Below are 15,746 nucleotides of genomic sequence, written 5' to 3' on the forward strand. Positions count from 1 at the left end.
CATCTTCCATTTGGAAGTCTGACTTAAAAATAGTAACAATTTTTAAAATAATTTTTATTGAAAGTTTTACAAAGAACATAAAAGCTAACACAAAGAGAAAGCAATAAAGAAAAAGGTAAACAGACAGAAAGAGAGAATAAAGAGAAATAGAATGAAGAAGCTTCTGGTTTCATTTGAAGCAAATATTAGTATGCTTGCAAAATTAGCTCTTACTCTATGATTACAAAAGAAAGCTCCCTCTTTTCTTTTATTCATTTTTTTCTAATCATTAAACCACAAATCATAAGTACATTTTTATGTTTTATACAAAAAATCTATATAGGTTTTCCAATCAGCCATAAATGTAGATATTGTTTTTTATCTAATCAAAGAAATTATTTTAGCCCTCTCAAGTTCCATCATCTTCACTAGCCAGTCCTCCATTGTGAAGCATTGAACCTTTTCACTTTTGAGCATATAATAATGTTAATGCAGTTATCATATATAAGAAAAACTTTCCATGATTTTTGTCTAATGGTGTTTATTAGTCCCAAAATAAAGGTCCCTGGTTTCAATTGTATTTTCACCTTTTAAAACTTACGAATTAGTGTGTGAATTTCTATCCATTTTTAAGCTTTTTTACATGTCCACCAAGTATGATAAAATGTCCCTTCATATTGTTTGCATTTCCAGCAAAGATCCAAAATGTCTTTATACCTTCTAGACAATTTCTCTGGTGACACATACCAACAATATTTGGACTAGAAAACCTCCAAAGTCTCTTATGCTTCTATGACACATCATTTTATAAAAAATTTTAGACTAGAACATAATGTAAATTTCAATCATTTCAACCATATATTTTCCTATTGGTCCTACTGGAATATTATAGCCAAACTTCTTAGCCCATTTTGTCATACATTCTTTCAATTTCAGCAAAACATTTTAGCAGTAACATGTTCATCATTAGTATATAATTTTATTTCAAACTTGGTCTTATTTTATTTAAAATGGTAAAATAGTTTATCCATTTTAAACCTTTTTATTAATTGCATATAAGCAAACTATTGACAAATGTATCCTTCTGTTATTAAATCTTCTCTTGATTTCATTTTACATTACAATCCCTTTGAGAAAATTCTAATACATGCTCTATTGGCATCTGGCTGATTGAACCAAACTGAAAATCACCAAACGCTACTTTTTGTACTTAACATTTTGTAATGAAAGAGATGGGGAAATACCTTATGTACAGTACTAAAGCAGTCCCTTAGAAGTGCTACCTTTTGGTGTTATGATTACAAAAGAAAACAGAACCTCTTGCTATGAGTCAGTTTGCCACATGCAGCCTTGCTATGAGCAATTGAATCTTCTTCACAACATACCATCTCTAAGAAGTTCCTGAGGTCTGGAACTTAGACAGGAAGTGAGAGTAAGTAAAAACAGATCCCAACAAAGCAACAAATAATCATTTGTGTTTTAAATCATCACCCTTGCTGTGGCACTATACTGTCCTTTTGTTTGGTGGAAGTCTTCATAGGTGGGAATATGCATATTTTGAAGGAGCTCAATTGTATCATTGGTTGATACAATAACCAATAGTCTGGTTTGATTCTGTGATCACAGTATTTCAAAGGGGAACAGAAGTGCAATGAAGCTTTCGCGTCATCGTGTGAGGGCTGTTTAAGAGGAAAGATGTCTCAAGGAAATAGGAAAACTTAAATTATGGAGCAGGGGTGAGAGAAAGTGCTTGTATTGTATGAGCAGGGGATAAAATTGGTATTGCCGTGCATTTGGCGGCAGCTGCTGTAAACTCCCAATTGAAGAAAAGCTTCTGTCCATACAAAGACACATAATTATTTAAAACCTAGGTATTTGGGGACAAGGGGAGCAAATGATAGGATTGTTTGATTATGCTCAATTTACATCAGCCAGCAGGACACAAGTACATAGTTCCAGCAATGTATGATGCTATCTGCATATACTTTATGTGACATTATTGTCTCTTGTTATGGACACAACTAATTCCAGGTCCACTTATTTCAGTATATTTGACAGAATAGCCTATTGGTAATTTTCTCCATTGGCAGTAAACATTAATAGATATAATGGCTAAAGTGTTGGACTGACACTGAAAAGACCCAGATTTTGTCACCTTCAGTCACAGAAGATCACTTGGGTCACTCACTTTCTCTCAGCCCAACCTACTTGCGTGATTGTTATGGGAAGAAATTGAAGAAGGAGCACTATGTATGCCAACTTGAGTTCATCAGTAAAAAGTTGGAATCAATTTGATGCTCTGTTGTAATACCCATAGGAAGAATGATAGATAGGGACATCCATTTTCCTATGCTTAATGATAATGCTGACCTGGCTTAATAGCAGTTTCATTCTAGGTCTTGTGAAATATGATGAAAAGATGCTTGTAATGGAAAAATTTAGAAGAAATATGTGTTTGGTTCATACAATCAATAACCTTTACTTAGAATTATGTTTAGTACTCCTGATCTCTTTAACAATGATTGTCCCAAAGTCCCAAAATTAAATGTGAGACGTCTTGATTTACAAGGCTTAAGTAATTAAAGAGTTTTCCTGAAACCAGCTGTTACTTTGTGTTCCCAGAATCTGTTTGTCTACATATTATATTTCAAGACAGAAATGCTGATAAGAGCTAATTTTTTTTTGCAATGGACTAGAAAATTATCTGAGGTTAAACTACAAAATCCATGCTGCATTTGGGCAGATGAAGCATAAGAAAATTTGGTCAACAACAGCATAGTAGGAAAAGTTCCTAAATGTTGTTTCACACATGTAATAAGAGTTATTTTGACAATACAGTGTTACTTTAATAATATCAACAGTGCTACTGAACCAGTATAAAGACAAAAACCTGAAATGCTTTAAATCATCCTCTTTAATATTATCATGGATTTAGTGCCTTCAGTGTTTGATCATTTAAGAGGCTTTTGTTGATACTTAACGATATTTAGTCTACAGAAGACAGGCTGAATTTAAACTGATTTGCCTCTAAGAAGGGAAAGTAGACAGGAAAAAAATGATAAACACAAATCCTATGCAAGCATCCCATCTTGTCAATCTAGACCAGTAATGGCAAACCTTTTAGAGACCGAGTGCCCAAACTGCAACCGAAAACCCACTTATGTATTGTCGGTTGCTGGGTGGGCGTGGCCCATTGGGTGGGTGTGGCCCATTGAGTGGGCATGGCCCATTGGGTGGGCGTGGCTGCGGTGGTAACACCAGACTGGGTGGGACTAAAACGTTCAATCAATCAATTCCAACTTTGCGAGACCTTTTTTTTCCCGTGAGAAATTGAAATTGATTGATTGATTGATTGAACCTTTTTTTTTTTTGCACACGGCAGTGGAGGCCTAAAGCAAAAAGGTTTTATAAAACCCAGCTGAAAGCCTAGGATTGGGGCTACAGCGTGCGTGCCCACAGAGAGGGCTCTGCGTGCCATAAGTTCGCCACCACGGACCTAGACTTTGAAACTACATTTGAAACCAGACCTCCTGCTAATAAATATATGTGTGAAATACATGTATACATCCAAGTGTATAGATGCTAGCAGAAGCACTCCAGAAAGGGGGCAGGGCAATGCCAAAATATTATTATTAATTGCATTCCTAATAATTAATTTAAATTGTCTCTAAAAATAAGAAAGCCTATTTGCTGAGAGCTGCCCAGGGTCTACTGAACCGGGGAGCTATAATAAATTTAAATAAATAAATAATGAACCCATTTTCTCAATCTGCTTACTGTATGTTTGAACTCTCACAAACATAAAGATTTTTTTTTCTCACATTGAAACTCACAAGCACAGACACATGCACACAGGGCTTTTTTTTTTGTCATAGAACACCCAGAGCAGAGTTCCGGCAACTTTTTGGGATGGAACCTTGTAGGGTAGGCAAGGCGGGTTGTATAATGTGTGTGAGTTCTGGCACCTTTTTTTTTTTTAAAAAAAAAAAAAAAGCACTGCATACACACATTCCCAATCTCATTATCCAACAGAAGCTGCAAATTTTAAATCCTGTCTCGGAGTTTTAAAAAGAGTAAACGTTCGTTGGACAAGTAATAAAGAAGAGACTCGCTCTTCCCAAGGAAATTTCTGCAGCCATTTTCACCTCCTGACTATTAACTGTTTCCTGCCATATCTTATAATTAGAACTTATAAAACAACTTCTCCCAATTTAGAGATGGGAAAAGCCTAAGGATAAAAGACAATATTATTTACAATATAACAGTATTCATAATGCATACTTATTCTGGACAAGGGAAAGGATGGTCTTGGTAGCCACACCCAAATTATGAAATAAGTAGTCCTCTTTCACTCTTGTTTAATTTCACTGTTTAATGAAAAATTGTTCCATCCAGCTTTTATCTGGTCAAGCAGATGATATATGATGTGCTGGGCCTTAGCACTGTGCTTTGATTGTGTTTTGTATATTATTATTGCTGTTTTATTAGGTGGCTGATATTTTACATCACACATTACAGTTTTATTATGTGTTGCTAGTATTTTTGAAGGATGTAAGCCATTTGAGTGGAATATAAATCCCTGGAGAGGAACATATGCAATGACTGTACAATAAGACCTTGGTATCATGCATACCATTCACCTTTGAAGCAGACTTGGCTTGTCGTAAAAAAAAAGTTCATTTTAGACTTTAATGTTGTGAAACTATGCTGTAATGCCTTTTAAAGTAAACTGAGGAGTTACAGTTTTCTCATCTCAAAAACTAGGCAAGATGAGGCATGATTGATACTTAGATGGAAGACAGTCTGGGAATCAAAAACTATGGAGTTGAAAGAGATTCTAGAAATCAGTACAACCCCTATTTCAGTTTTATTTGTTTATTTATTTAGAAATTTATATGGCTGTCCTTAAATAAGTAATGGATGGCTAATAGCCAATATCCAAGAAAAAACAATATATAAATCAAAAGAATACTATTACTATGTAATTTATTTGTGGTACTGACTATTTTTCTTCTTTTTTTTGCAGATTTTGGCCATTATTTCCATCATGTTCATTGTGCTCTCTACAATTGCCTTGTCTCTAAACACTCTGCCTGAGCTTCAGGACGCAGATGAGTATGGAAATCCTACAGATAACCCTCAGCTAGCCCACGTAGAGGCAGTGTGCATCGCATGGTTTACAATGGAATATCTCTTGCGTTTCCTCTCTTCTCCTAAGAAATGGAAATTTTTCAAAGGACCACTGAATGCTATTGACTTGTTAGCAATCTTGCCCTATTATGTCACCATCTTCCTCACAGAATCCAACAAAAGTGTACTTCAGTTCCAAAACGTCCGGAGGGTAGTCCAGATATTTCGAATCATGCGGATACTCCGTATTCTAAAGCTGGCCAGGCATTCAACTGGTTTGCAATCTCTGGGATTTACATTGAGGAGAAGTTACAATGAACTTGGATTACTTATTTTGTTTTTGGCCATGGGCATTATGATCTTTTCAAGCTTAGTGTTTTTTGCAGAAAAAGATGAGGAAGATACAAAATTCAAGAGCATACCAGCATCGTTCTGGTGGGCAACAATAACTATGACAACTGTTGGTTATGGAGACATCTACCCTAAAACTCTTTTAGGTAAGATTGTTGGTGGGTTATGCTGTATTGCTGGAGTCTTAGTGATTGCCCTTCCAATCCCGATCATTGTAAATAACTTTTCAGAGTTCTACAAAGAACAGAAGAGGCAAGAAAAAGCCATTAAGCGTAGGGAAGCCCTTGAAAGAGCCAAAAGGAATGGAAGCATTGTGTCCATGAATATGAAGGATGCTTTTGCACGTAGTATAGAATTGATGGACATAGTTGTTGAAAAGAAAGGAGACAATGCAGGCAAAAAAGATAAAGTTCAGGACAATCATTTATCCCCAAGCAAATGGAAATGGGCCAAAAGATCAATCTCTGAAACTAGCTCCAATAAATCCTTGGAGACAAAGGAACAAGGATCACCTGAAAAAGCTAGGTCTTCCTCCAGTCCTCAGCACCTGAATGTTCAGCAACTTGAAGACATGTACAACAAAATGACAAAAGCTCAGTCACAGCCAAATCTCAATTTAAAGGAGACAGCTCAACCCAGCAAGCAAAAAGAAGAACTAGAAATGGAGGCCATTCCTGGCCCAATGGTCCCTTTGTTGACTACTCGGGCAGATGGAATAATTGACATGAGAAGCATGTCAAGCATTGATAGTTATATAAGCTGCATGACTGAATTTCCTGAAGTTGGGAGATATTCTCATAGCCCACTGACTACACTGACCAGCAAAGGTGGAAAACTTCCCCTTCAGGATCCATATAGGTTGGAAGGAAGTGGGTCCAAATTCATGGAAATAAAACCAAATCTGGAAAGTGGCCATTGCTCTACCTTTTTCATAGAGAGTCCCAAAAGTTCAATAAAACTCATTAATCCTCTGAAACTGAGATCTCTAAAGGTTAATTTTATGGAAGAGGATGCTATAGGGCCAGCAGCTTCAAATGTCCTAAGAATATACCCAGATACCATCAAGAACAGGGGAGCTACATGTGCTGCCACAGAAAGCTCTGGATATTCTGATCGATCTCTAATGAGTCCAGAAACTTCTATTTATACGACTGCAAGTGCTAGAACCCCTACAAAGTCACCTGAGAAACAGACACCGAGTGTTCTTAACTTCCATGATGCTGGCATTCATAAATTTATTGATGCTGACACAGATGATGAAGGTCAGTTGCTCTATGATTCAAGTCCTCCAAAAGCCCCTTCAGGACATACTAGCCCCAAATATAACACTTCTCAGAGAGGCTATATAAGGCAACGAGATAATGTTAGTAAAACCGAGAAGGACCACTTAGCAATTGCTGCATTGTCCTCTACACCCAAGTTTTTAGGGCAAAATTGCCTTTATTCCATGGAAAATATCACTGGAAGAACCCATGCTAACCAGGAAACTATCAAATTAGATAATCATATTTCACCTGAGGTTCACATATTACCAGGTGGAGGAGGTGGTGGTGGAGGAGGACATAGTAATAAACATGATAAAAATATCTGATCAGTGCTGCAGAATGTTGGTTAACAACTGATAGGAATGCCTTTACACTTGACACACAAAGAAAAGATTCTGCATGGCATGAACTTTTGACTGAACAAGCCACCTGTTTTGTAAAAATCAGAAGGATTTCTTGAAATGGGATTAAGGATAATACCTCCTCCGAATCTACTCCAAATTCTTACTCCAACCACACTACAGTCATTAAGTAAAATGAAGTTTGTGCACATCTTGATCATAAATTGATCTCCTTTCAACTTCCTTTACAGAAGTCAGTGTGACCAATTCTTCCATTCATTCACTCCTTAAACATAGACCTCTTTTATGGCAATACCAGTATCTGAATTGCATTGTCATCTTAAAGTGATCTAGACATCTGTAGTCAAATACTGGAAAAAAATGGTAGATGTGATCAGAAACGCAACACGTTATGCTTAAAGGTAACTATTCCAAACATCCCCATCCATGTCTTTTTATCTGATGAATACAAGGTCTGAAGACGAACAGGGCTAGGGTAGGCTTATGAAATCACAAATGCAGTGAATTGAGAAATAAACTTTTAAACATTTCTCTCTGTATTTCTAGATGCATTAAAATCTATTTTTTTATTTTTAAAAAAATCAGCAGGGTGAGTTGCACCACTTGTACTAAATCCAAAATATCCCTTCAAAGTTATATGTAAAAAAAAATGACTCTGCTAAAAGTCATACAAAATCCGAGATCAGGGATGTAGTTTTTAACTTGGGATTAGGAGGGTAGTTTTCAAACTTAAATATGGTAAGATGTTTAAAAAGAGATTTTCATACTTTTTTATGAATGGATGTTTTTATGTATTCTTGAAAATAAATAAATCAGGTGGATCTAATCTTTTGTGTGTTGGAGAAGGGTATCCTTGGAAGGTACCACCCAAACCTCAACAGTTGGGAAACTAAGGAACAGCAGCAAAACAACAACAAAAAAAGCCAGAAATGGCAGCCTGAACCAAGAATCCATATTAGCTTTGAGAACAATTCCAGCACAAAAGAAATTAAGTAATATTGGAAAGATATTCCATTTCTTCTCCCTGAATTATTTGCACATCATAGACAGGGCAGGGGAAGTGAGTTACACCTACCTGGTCACTAAGCAACAAGTTTATTTCTACCACATTTTGCACTTAAATAATGTAGAATGCAAAAATATGCAAGTTATAAATACATAAATATGCAAAAAAAGTTATTTCCAAGGAATGATCCTCCTGCCATCTGGAGAGATATACATTAAGATAGGCACTTCTGGAATTTAACAATAGGAAGGAAGGTATAAATATCAAGAGAATAAAGGCCATAATCTTAATACATTTCCATTTTATTTTGAAACAGGCCGTTTCTGACAAAAACACAAACAGCTACACCAGCTTGGATTTATAATTCCTACTATTTCCTTTCATTTTGCTGGTATTACAAAGCACTTTATGTTAATGTCATGACAAGGGTGGAATCAAGAACAGAGAATGTATTTTTAAAACACTAGCACTTTAAAAACAAACACTCTCCTTATTTGTGCCTCGTCACATCTGTGATTTGTTACCCACCTGGTAACAAGCTGCACGATAACTGTGATGATAACACATAATGTTCGTCCTTTGTTACTGTAATATAGTGTAACATTAACATTAACTTGCACACCTATAAAATCTTTGAAAGCTTGACTTCTTTTTGTAGAATAATGTATTCACATGCAGGGGACAAGGTGATGTGGACTTTAGCCAGTCTAAGGGTTAGGCACCTTAATTCATGGACCTTCAGCATTGACCAAGGAGCGTATATGAAAGGGTAACTCAGAGTCAATGTGACCTGAAGTTCAGATCAGCCTAATTCAAAAAAGTATTGGAGGAAGTAAAGCATCTTTTCCTTTTTCTATTTCATTCCCTGAAAAAAGGCTTACAAAGATGCATTCAACGTGAGTGCCTGTGTCAGCAGATAGAAAAACTTTTTAACATAAGCCATTTATTTAAAAAGGAAAGTAAGAAGGTAGGCCCCGGGAAAAAATATTTTGTACCAGATTTTCACAGTTTGGGGATAAGTAGAGTGCACTGCACTTATCTATCATGAGTAATTACATTTCAAATAACAGGACTTGGCAAACTGAAATGGATCTCTGTAAATAATGCACTGCATCCATGAAAACAACCACCCATCACTTGTCAAATCAGTATTTTTTCTGGTGTCAAATAGCTGTTGGTCTTGAATGTAATTCTTGTCAATTCGAGCTGTACTGTCCTTCCACTTCTAATGCACGCACCATGCACAGACAAAAGCAATAAGCACATGTTTATCTTAAAAACTGTTAAAGGTTATAACAATCCTTTGCACATGATTCTGTGTAAGTGTGGATATTTTTCACATTTGCTCAATTATCCAGTTACTTAGGAAGCCCTTCCAATATTACTGTATCTATTTATTCAAATTGCCAGTAAACTGAACAATTTCAGCCAGTAAAAATGTTCATTCCACACAAACAAGTAAACCAAAGGGACATATGCTTACAAAAAAATGCCAAGAAAACAGCATTCTGGAAAGTTACAGATAGTTATCAGCTATCTGTAGGGTGAATTCAAGATACTTTAACTAATAAAAACATATGTGGGAGCCCTGAATTGTCGTTAACAATTTGGTGTATTAACAATGCACTGAATAAATTTTGCACACAATATTGCAGTGATGGTCTTTAATGCAACTGCTAAGTCCCAGTAACTCATTGGGCTTACTGGTTGACAAATATGTTTCAGACTCAACACTAGAAGTTATTATTATAAGAGCAAAAAGGAATTACTTTGGCAACAGTAGCGTGAAACTGAGGGATGCTTTAAACTTTATTAATATTCAGATTAATAATTGCTAAATTGTGTGGCTTGATGCAGAAAATGAGTCTAGATTAGTGCATGCTGGCTGGAGAATTCTGGGAGTTGAAGTCCCCAGGTCTGAAAGTTGCTGGGGTTGAGAGATGTTAATCTAGATATAAGATACCTCAAATGTAGCCTGCTGATCTGTTAGGATACATCTCCACTGTCCACTGCCTGAGAATTCCGGGCCTTACAATCTCTACATTTCTGAAATGAATCAGGTTGGGGAAGGTTGACAGATTCTGAAATAAAACAGGCAAAGATACCAAGCATAAAACCTCTGTTTTAAAGAGGTAATAGGCAGTCAATAAGATTAAATTAAACTTGGATATATTCATACATATATGATTTCATGTAAATTATATTATTAGATAACCTTCCCCAACCATTTGCCTCCAACTGTTGAAGTTGCAACATCCAAGATTCTCAGCCAGCATGGGTGGCAGATTATACAAAATTGCTCTATGGAAGCATGATAATTTGGAGCTTTTTGCTCTCTTTTATTAAATATATAAAAAAATTAATATTCCTCTTCATGTTTGTTCCTTAGTTATCTCCTTTTTGTATCTTGCAATTCCAAGCTTGTCTTTTCTTTGCATTTATGCTTAAGTTCTACACCAACTAGAATAAAAAAAAAGCAAGCTGATCATGCATACCCCAAATCCCCTCATTAGTTTATGTTACAGGTTTATCATGTCCATCATCAGCACAAATGGTAAATAAAAAATAAATAAATTTGAAAAAAGCAGGGAAAATATTTTTATTTCAAAGAATAAATCAATAGAAAGTTCTGTGTGATATATTTTAAAACAGATTCTTTGTGTAAAAACCTTTCAAACAAATTACATTTTTCATATCAAGAAAGCAAGCGCATGTAAAAATAACCATTTAGAGAAATGATCTAGCAATCTCAGTTCAAAAGTATACATTTGAAGCATGGAGGACAATCAATAACGGTATTTAAAAAACAAACCTAAAAAAAAATCAACTGGTGCAACTCTCCTTGTACCCAAAAAAAAATCTCTTTTTTGCCTTGCATTGGCAAACAAGAAACAAATCTTTCATATATAGTATTTAGCCATGTATTGAGTCATTTTTGACAGATGTTTCAAAAGTATCACAAAATGTGTATCTTTGAGTGTGAATTGACAAAGTCCAATGGATTTCTGATAGGGGTTAATTAAAATCAGACATATAACATGCTCCCCAAACTGCATTTCCTTTGTGTTTGTGAAAGGGTAATCTATTCTTGTTTTGTTTCCAATGATGAAGTGTGTATGTCCAAGGCAAGCCCCACTGACATGACTGGGAATGGCACAAATCACAATGATGCTCTTGCACATACCCACCATTCATTTCAGTACAGCTTGCGCTGGAAACTCAGTGAATTATACTCCTGTGTCTAACTGAGAGTTAAATTGTATATATAGAACATGAGCAGATATGTAAACACTGAGAAATGTATTCTGCATTGAAATGCATTTGAAATCAAAAGTGAAATTGCAAAGTCTGTATTCATGAATTGAACTGAAATCTGTATTCATGATGGGAAAAAATCCAGAGCTTTGAAAAACCATAGCACAACTTTACATAACCTTTGCATTAGCTCTATTGCTAATCCTGCTCAAGTTGATTTCCATTGGCAGGAGGAGAGAAGCTGTAAAAAAAACAAATATTCATTGCGATAGAGCTCTTAGTAAGATTTTCAAACTTAGAGCTAAAAAAAAAAATAGAAACAGAAGTCTCCTATAGCATATTACTTGCAAAAATGTAGGATCTCAAACTAGTGTTGTTAGGCTGAGAGCTTTTAATTAGAATTGGGGTGATCCCAAATTCAAATAACCAAGTTTGCAATCTTCTAATCATTCAGTAATAATGAGGTCAATAACTCTTTCCCAAACTAATTTGCCTAACAGGATTGTTGTCAGAATAACATGGAGGAGAATAATGTATAGCAGCTTGAAAAAGGTGAATCATAAATCTTAAGATTCCAATTTAACTCCCCCAATGTTATTCTAATTGATTTGTTATAAGATTATATGTAGATGGCCATTCAAATGAAATGATTGGAAACGCTCTAGGATTCAGTGGGATCTTGGCCAGCAGCTCTCTGGTAAACCTTCTCAGTGGTTCCTGGTGGATTCACCTCAGGAAAGTATGACTGAACATAGCTGCCACTTACAGTTTTCATTCTGCCTTGATAAAGTGTCATTCTTGGGAATTCATAGAAACTAAGCGGCAGCACTTTCTAAGCTACATTGGTAATTTCTCACAATACCTCAGAGTGGTAACATTGTGAGGAAATTAAAATGGCAGCTAAGTTCAGCCTCTTTGATTATTTGAGGTAGGGATTAAAACCGAGTCCATAACAGGCATTACTGATAGAATCTATTTAGATGCTTGAGTTCCAAGAACTGCTGGATGTTAATGATAGCCCTGGAAATGATGCAACCAACAAGACATATATGCCTTTGGAACTTTGCATCTGGGTGAGAAAAAAGAAAATCCAATTTAATAGCTGGGAAGAGTGGTGCAAAAGTGGAATATTTTTTCTTGGAAATGAATCGTTGGTATGGTAGTTGATATGTCAAGAGGTTCCTAGGCTTTCCATAATCCAATAGATTTGAATAACAGGGAGAGAGAAACATTAAATAATTGCTTGCAGTTTGTTCAACTATATATTTAATTGTGCATCCTGTATCAAATAAAGCAGAAAATGAATTATTGTTTCTCCAACAGTATGGCCCCATGCCTCTTGCCAGCCTTTACTTGCTTTTTACAGAGCTTTTTACAGAGTTCTATGGATTGAAGGAATGACTGCAGAGTTCGCATTTACTGGCAGGCAATGTTCTCTTCTTTCTTTTGCTTTTCTATGAGAAAAAGCAACTGTAATTGTGAGTGTGATAGATTTCTCAGTGCCTTTTCTAAGCACATTTCAGGAAGACGAAGAGTAACGTAGCCAGTTGGGTGAATATTCACATCCCCAAAAAATGAAGAATCAGTTGCTGCAGAAGAAGCAAAAGATGAGCCCATGGGATTTGCCAGTAGGCCCAAAGCAAATGCATTTTTCCTGCACCTAACACACTGCATGTAATCCAGTGTGATGCATTTCCTTAGCTGCTATTACTAAAAATGGAAGCACTTTCTTCCCTATCCAGCTAACAAGTTACAATATTTCTAAGCAAAACCATATTGTTTTGTTCTGGGTTTTTTTTAATGTAATGCATTGATACAATTTGTACCTATTGTTAGGTATTTATGTCTTAACAGAACAATAATTGGTACTAACTTATGATTCGTAGCAGGTTATTTCAGGCTTATGTGACTGGCACTAAAGTCACATTTTCTCGACTTGATACGCTTGATGTGATATTTGGTCAATTGGATTATCTTCCAAAGCACCTAAACCATATCATTAATAGAGGTGCCAAATAAAGCAACAACCAGAATGTTCATTGTGGGACACAGCTACTGTATATGCACTGTATATGGCAGAGGATGAATTCACAAATTTGTTCTTAACCCACTGGACTCACTGTATTTTAGCTTTTTTCCCTTGCTAAGGCATGCTTCACAACAGAATAACAACATTGGAAGGGACCTTGGAGGTCTTCTAGTCCAACCCCCTGCAGAAGCAGGAGACTCCATATCATTCAAGACAAGGGGCTGGAATGGTATAGAGTATGTCATTCTAGAATGGTATGAAATGGAGTAGAATGGAATGGTATAGAAACCATATACCATTCCAGACAAGTGGCTAATTTAGGATATTGCATTTCCTTCCACAGCTGCTGACTTCAAGGGCTCCTTCAATGCATTCAGACAGAAAGGAGATGTAATGTGGCTATTGGGCCTTTCTAGAGGAAACGGATGGGGAGAGGTTGCAGCTGTGGAACATCTCCTCTTATTGCAAGTCAAACAGGGTCTCAGTGGGTTTGTGTATATAAAATCTAGATGTTCCAAATTTTATTTTTATATATAATCAAAATTACTTAGTGGGTTTGCCTATAAAAAGTCCTTCAAATGATTTTTTTAAAGTATCTTATTAAATAGTTATTAATCATCCATTTTAAAGGAAATGATTGTGATTGTCGGAACCCATATTTAGACATAAATCACAAAATGATTGGCTACAGATGACCAGCTCCACCCACCCACCCTTGAAGCCCTCTGGTTATTCTTCAGCCACAAAAAGGCCAGATTTTAGTGGCCTTTTTGAGGGGATAATAAGTGGGGAAATGAAGATTGTAAGACTTAAAATACCCAAGGCCCTGCAAAAAAAAAAAAAAAAAAAATGGGCTCAAATCATGCCACCTGAATTTGGCAGCAAATTGGCTAAATTTCAGTGATGCTACTTTTCAACTAAAAACAGAAAAAGAAGAATGGAAAAGGAGCACAAGTCCTTTGGGAGATGACGTGCTTGCATTCCCACACTTAACTCTCCAGTCCAAAGTTCAGTCCCAACCCACTAAGCAGTTTCAGTTGGGCTGATAGTTTGGGGCCTCCAGACTGAAAAATATCACTCATCTCTGGAAAAGTTACACAATTTTCAGATATTCCAAAGTACTATATTTTTCTGTTTAGATAAAAATAAAGGTACGCACACACATACACAAAACCTGTATTTTTAGTAAATTTATAATTGGGTAGGTAAAAGTAAAGGTTTCCCTTTCCAGTCCTGTCCAACTCTAGGGGGCAATGCTTATCTCTATTTCTTAGCCAACGGAGCCAGCATTATCCGAAGACATTTCTGTGGTCATGTGGCCACCATGACCATATGCTGAGGCGCATGGAGTGCTGTTACCTTCCCACTGAAATGGTACCTATTTTTCTACTAGCATTTGCATGCTTTCAAACTGCTGGGTGGCAGGAGCTGAAGCAAGGACAGGCACTCACCCCATCATTCGGCACTCAAGTCTCAAACCCAGACAATCAGCTTTCCAGCTGACAAGCTCGGTGTCTTTAACCACTGAGCCATCAAGCCCTCCCAACTGAACAATTAAAGTTTAAAAAGTCTTTTTTGTTTTACAGAACATTATCCCCAATATTAGAACATTATCACCATTCCCATGTTGCTATTTTAGTCCAACAGATCTGGACATCCCCTGTATTGAAATCTTTATTACCAAATAATTCCATACTGAACATTTGACCAAATCCAATGTGCGTGTGTCCATGTGTGTCTGTTCCAAAAGAATGTTGCAATCTCCGTCATTAAATTCTGTCTGTAAAAGACCATAGACCCTGCTTTTACCATTTTTAATAATCTCCATGTTTGTTGTTCCAAAAGAAATATTTTTTCATCCCCCTTTCCCTTCCCTCCCATCCCTACTACCTGGTAGACAGATGTACAAGTGAAAAAGATCCATACACTGTTGAAAGCATAACATAGTCATATAATGTCTTAACTTCATTCTTTGAAGTTGTAATTACTGAAGTAATAATGCAAAAACAGTATGAGTACTTGGGTAATATGAATCCCATACTTCATGTTGTTGTTGTTAATTGCGAAGTCATGTCTGACCCATCGCGACCCCATGGACAACTTTCCTCCAGGTCTTCCTGTCCTCTACCATCTTCTGGAGTCCATTTAAGTTCATGCCTACTGCTTCAGTGACTCCATCCAGCCACCTCATTCTCTGTCGTCCCGTTCTTCTATTGCCCTCAATCTTTCCCAGCATTAGGCTCTTCTCCAGTTCTTCCTTCTCATTAGGTGGCCAAAGTATTTGAGTTTCAACTTCAGGATCTGGCCTTCATACTTCATGTACAAACAGATAATTACCAAGAGCCCAGACAGTTTGAGAATCCTGCTCC

The 15,746-nt window shown here is 36.4% G+C and overlaps 1 protein-coding gene across 3 annotated transcripts in view; it reads left to right on the forward strand.

The window, feature by feature from the left end:
* The window catches only part of KCNB1 (potassium voltage-gated channel subfamily B member 1), a 182,233-nt gene extending 166,691 nt beyond the window's left edge, over nt 1-15,542 (forward strand). For all 3 annotated transcript variants that reach the window (XM_039351234.1, XM_039351233.1, XM_039351235.1), the window contains one exon: nt 5,006-15,542. In XM_039351234.1, coding sequence (XP_039207168.1) covers nt 5,006-7,051 — 2,046 coding nt within the window. In that variant the 3' untranslated portion in view covers nt 7,052-15,542. The remainder of the gene's footprint in view (nt 1-5,005) is intronic.
* Nucleotides 15,543-15,746: the final 204 nt, after the last annotated feature.

Source organism: Crotalus tigris, unplaced genomic scaffold (assembly GCF_016545835.1).
Source record: "Crotalus tigris isolate CLP2741 ecotype Arizona unplaced genomic scaffold, ASM1654583v1 scf7180000018371.15429387391:27106975, whole genome shotgun sequence".
In the NCBI taxonomy this organism is placed as follows: Eukaryota; Metazoa; Chordata; class Lepidosauria; order Squamata; family Viperidae; genus Crotalus; species Crotalus tigris.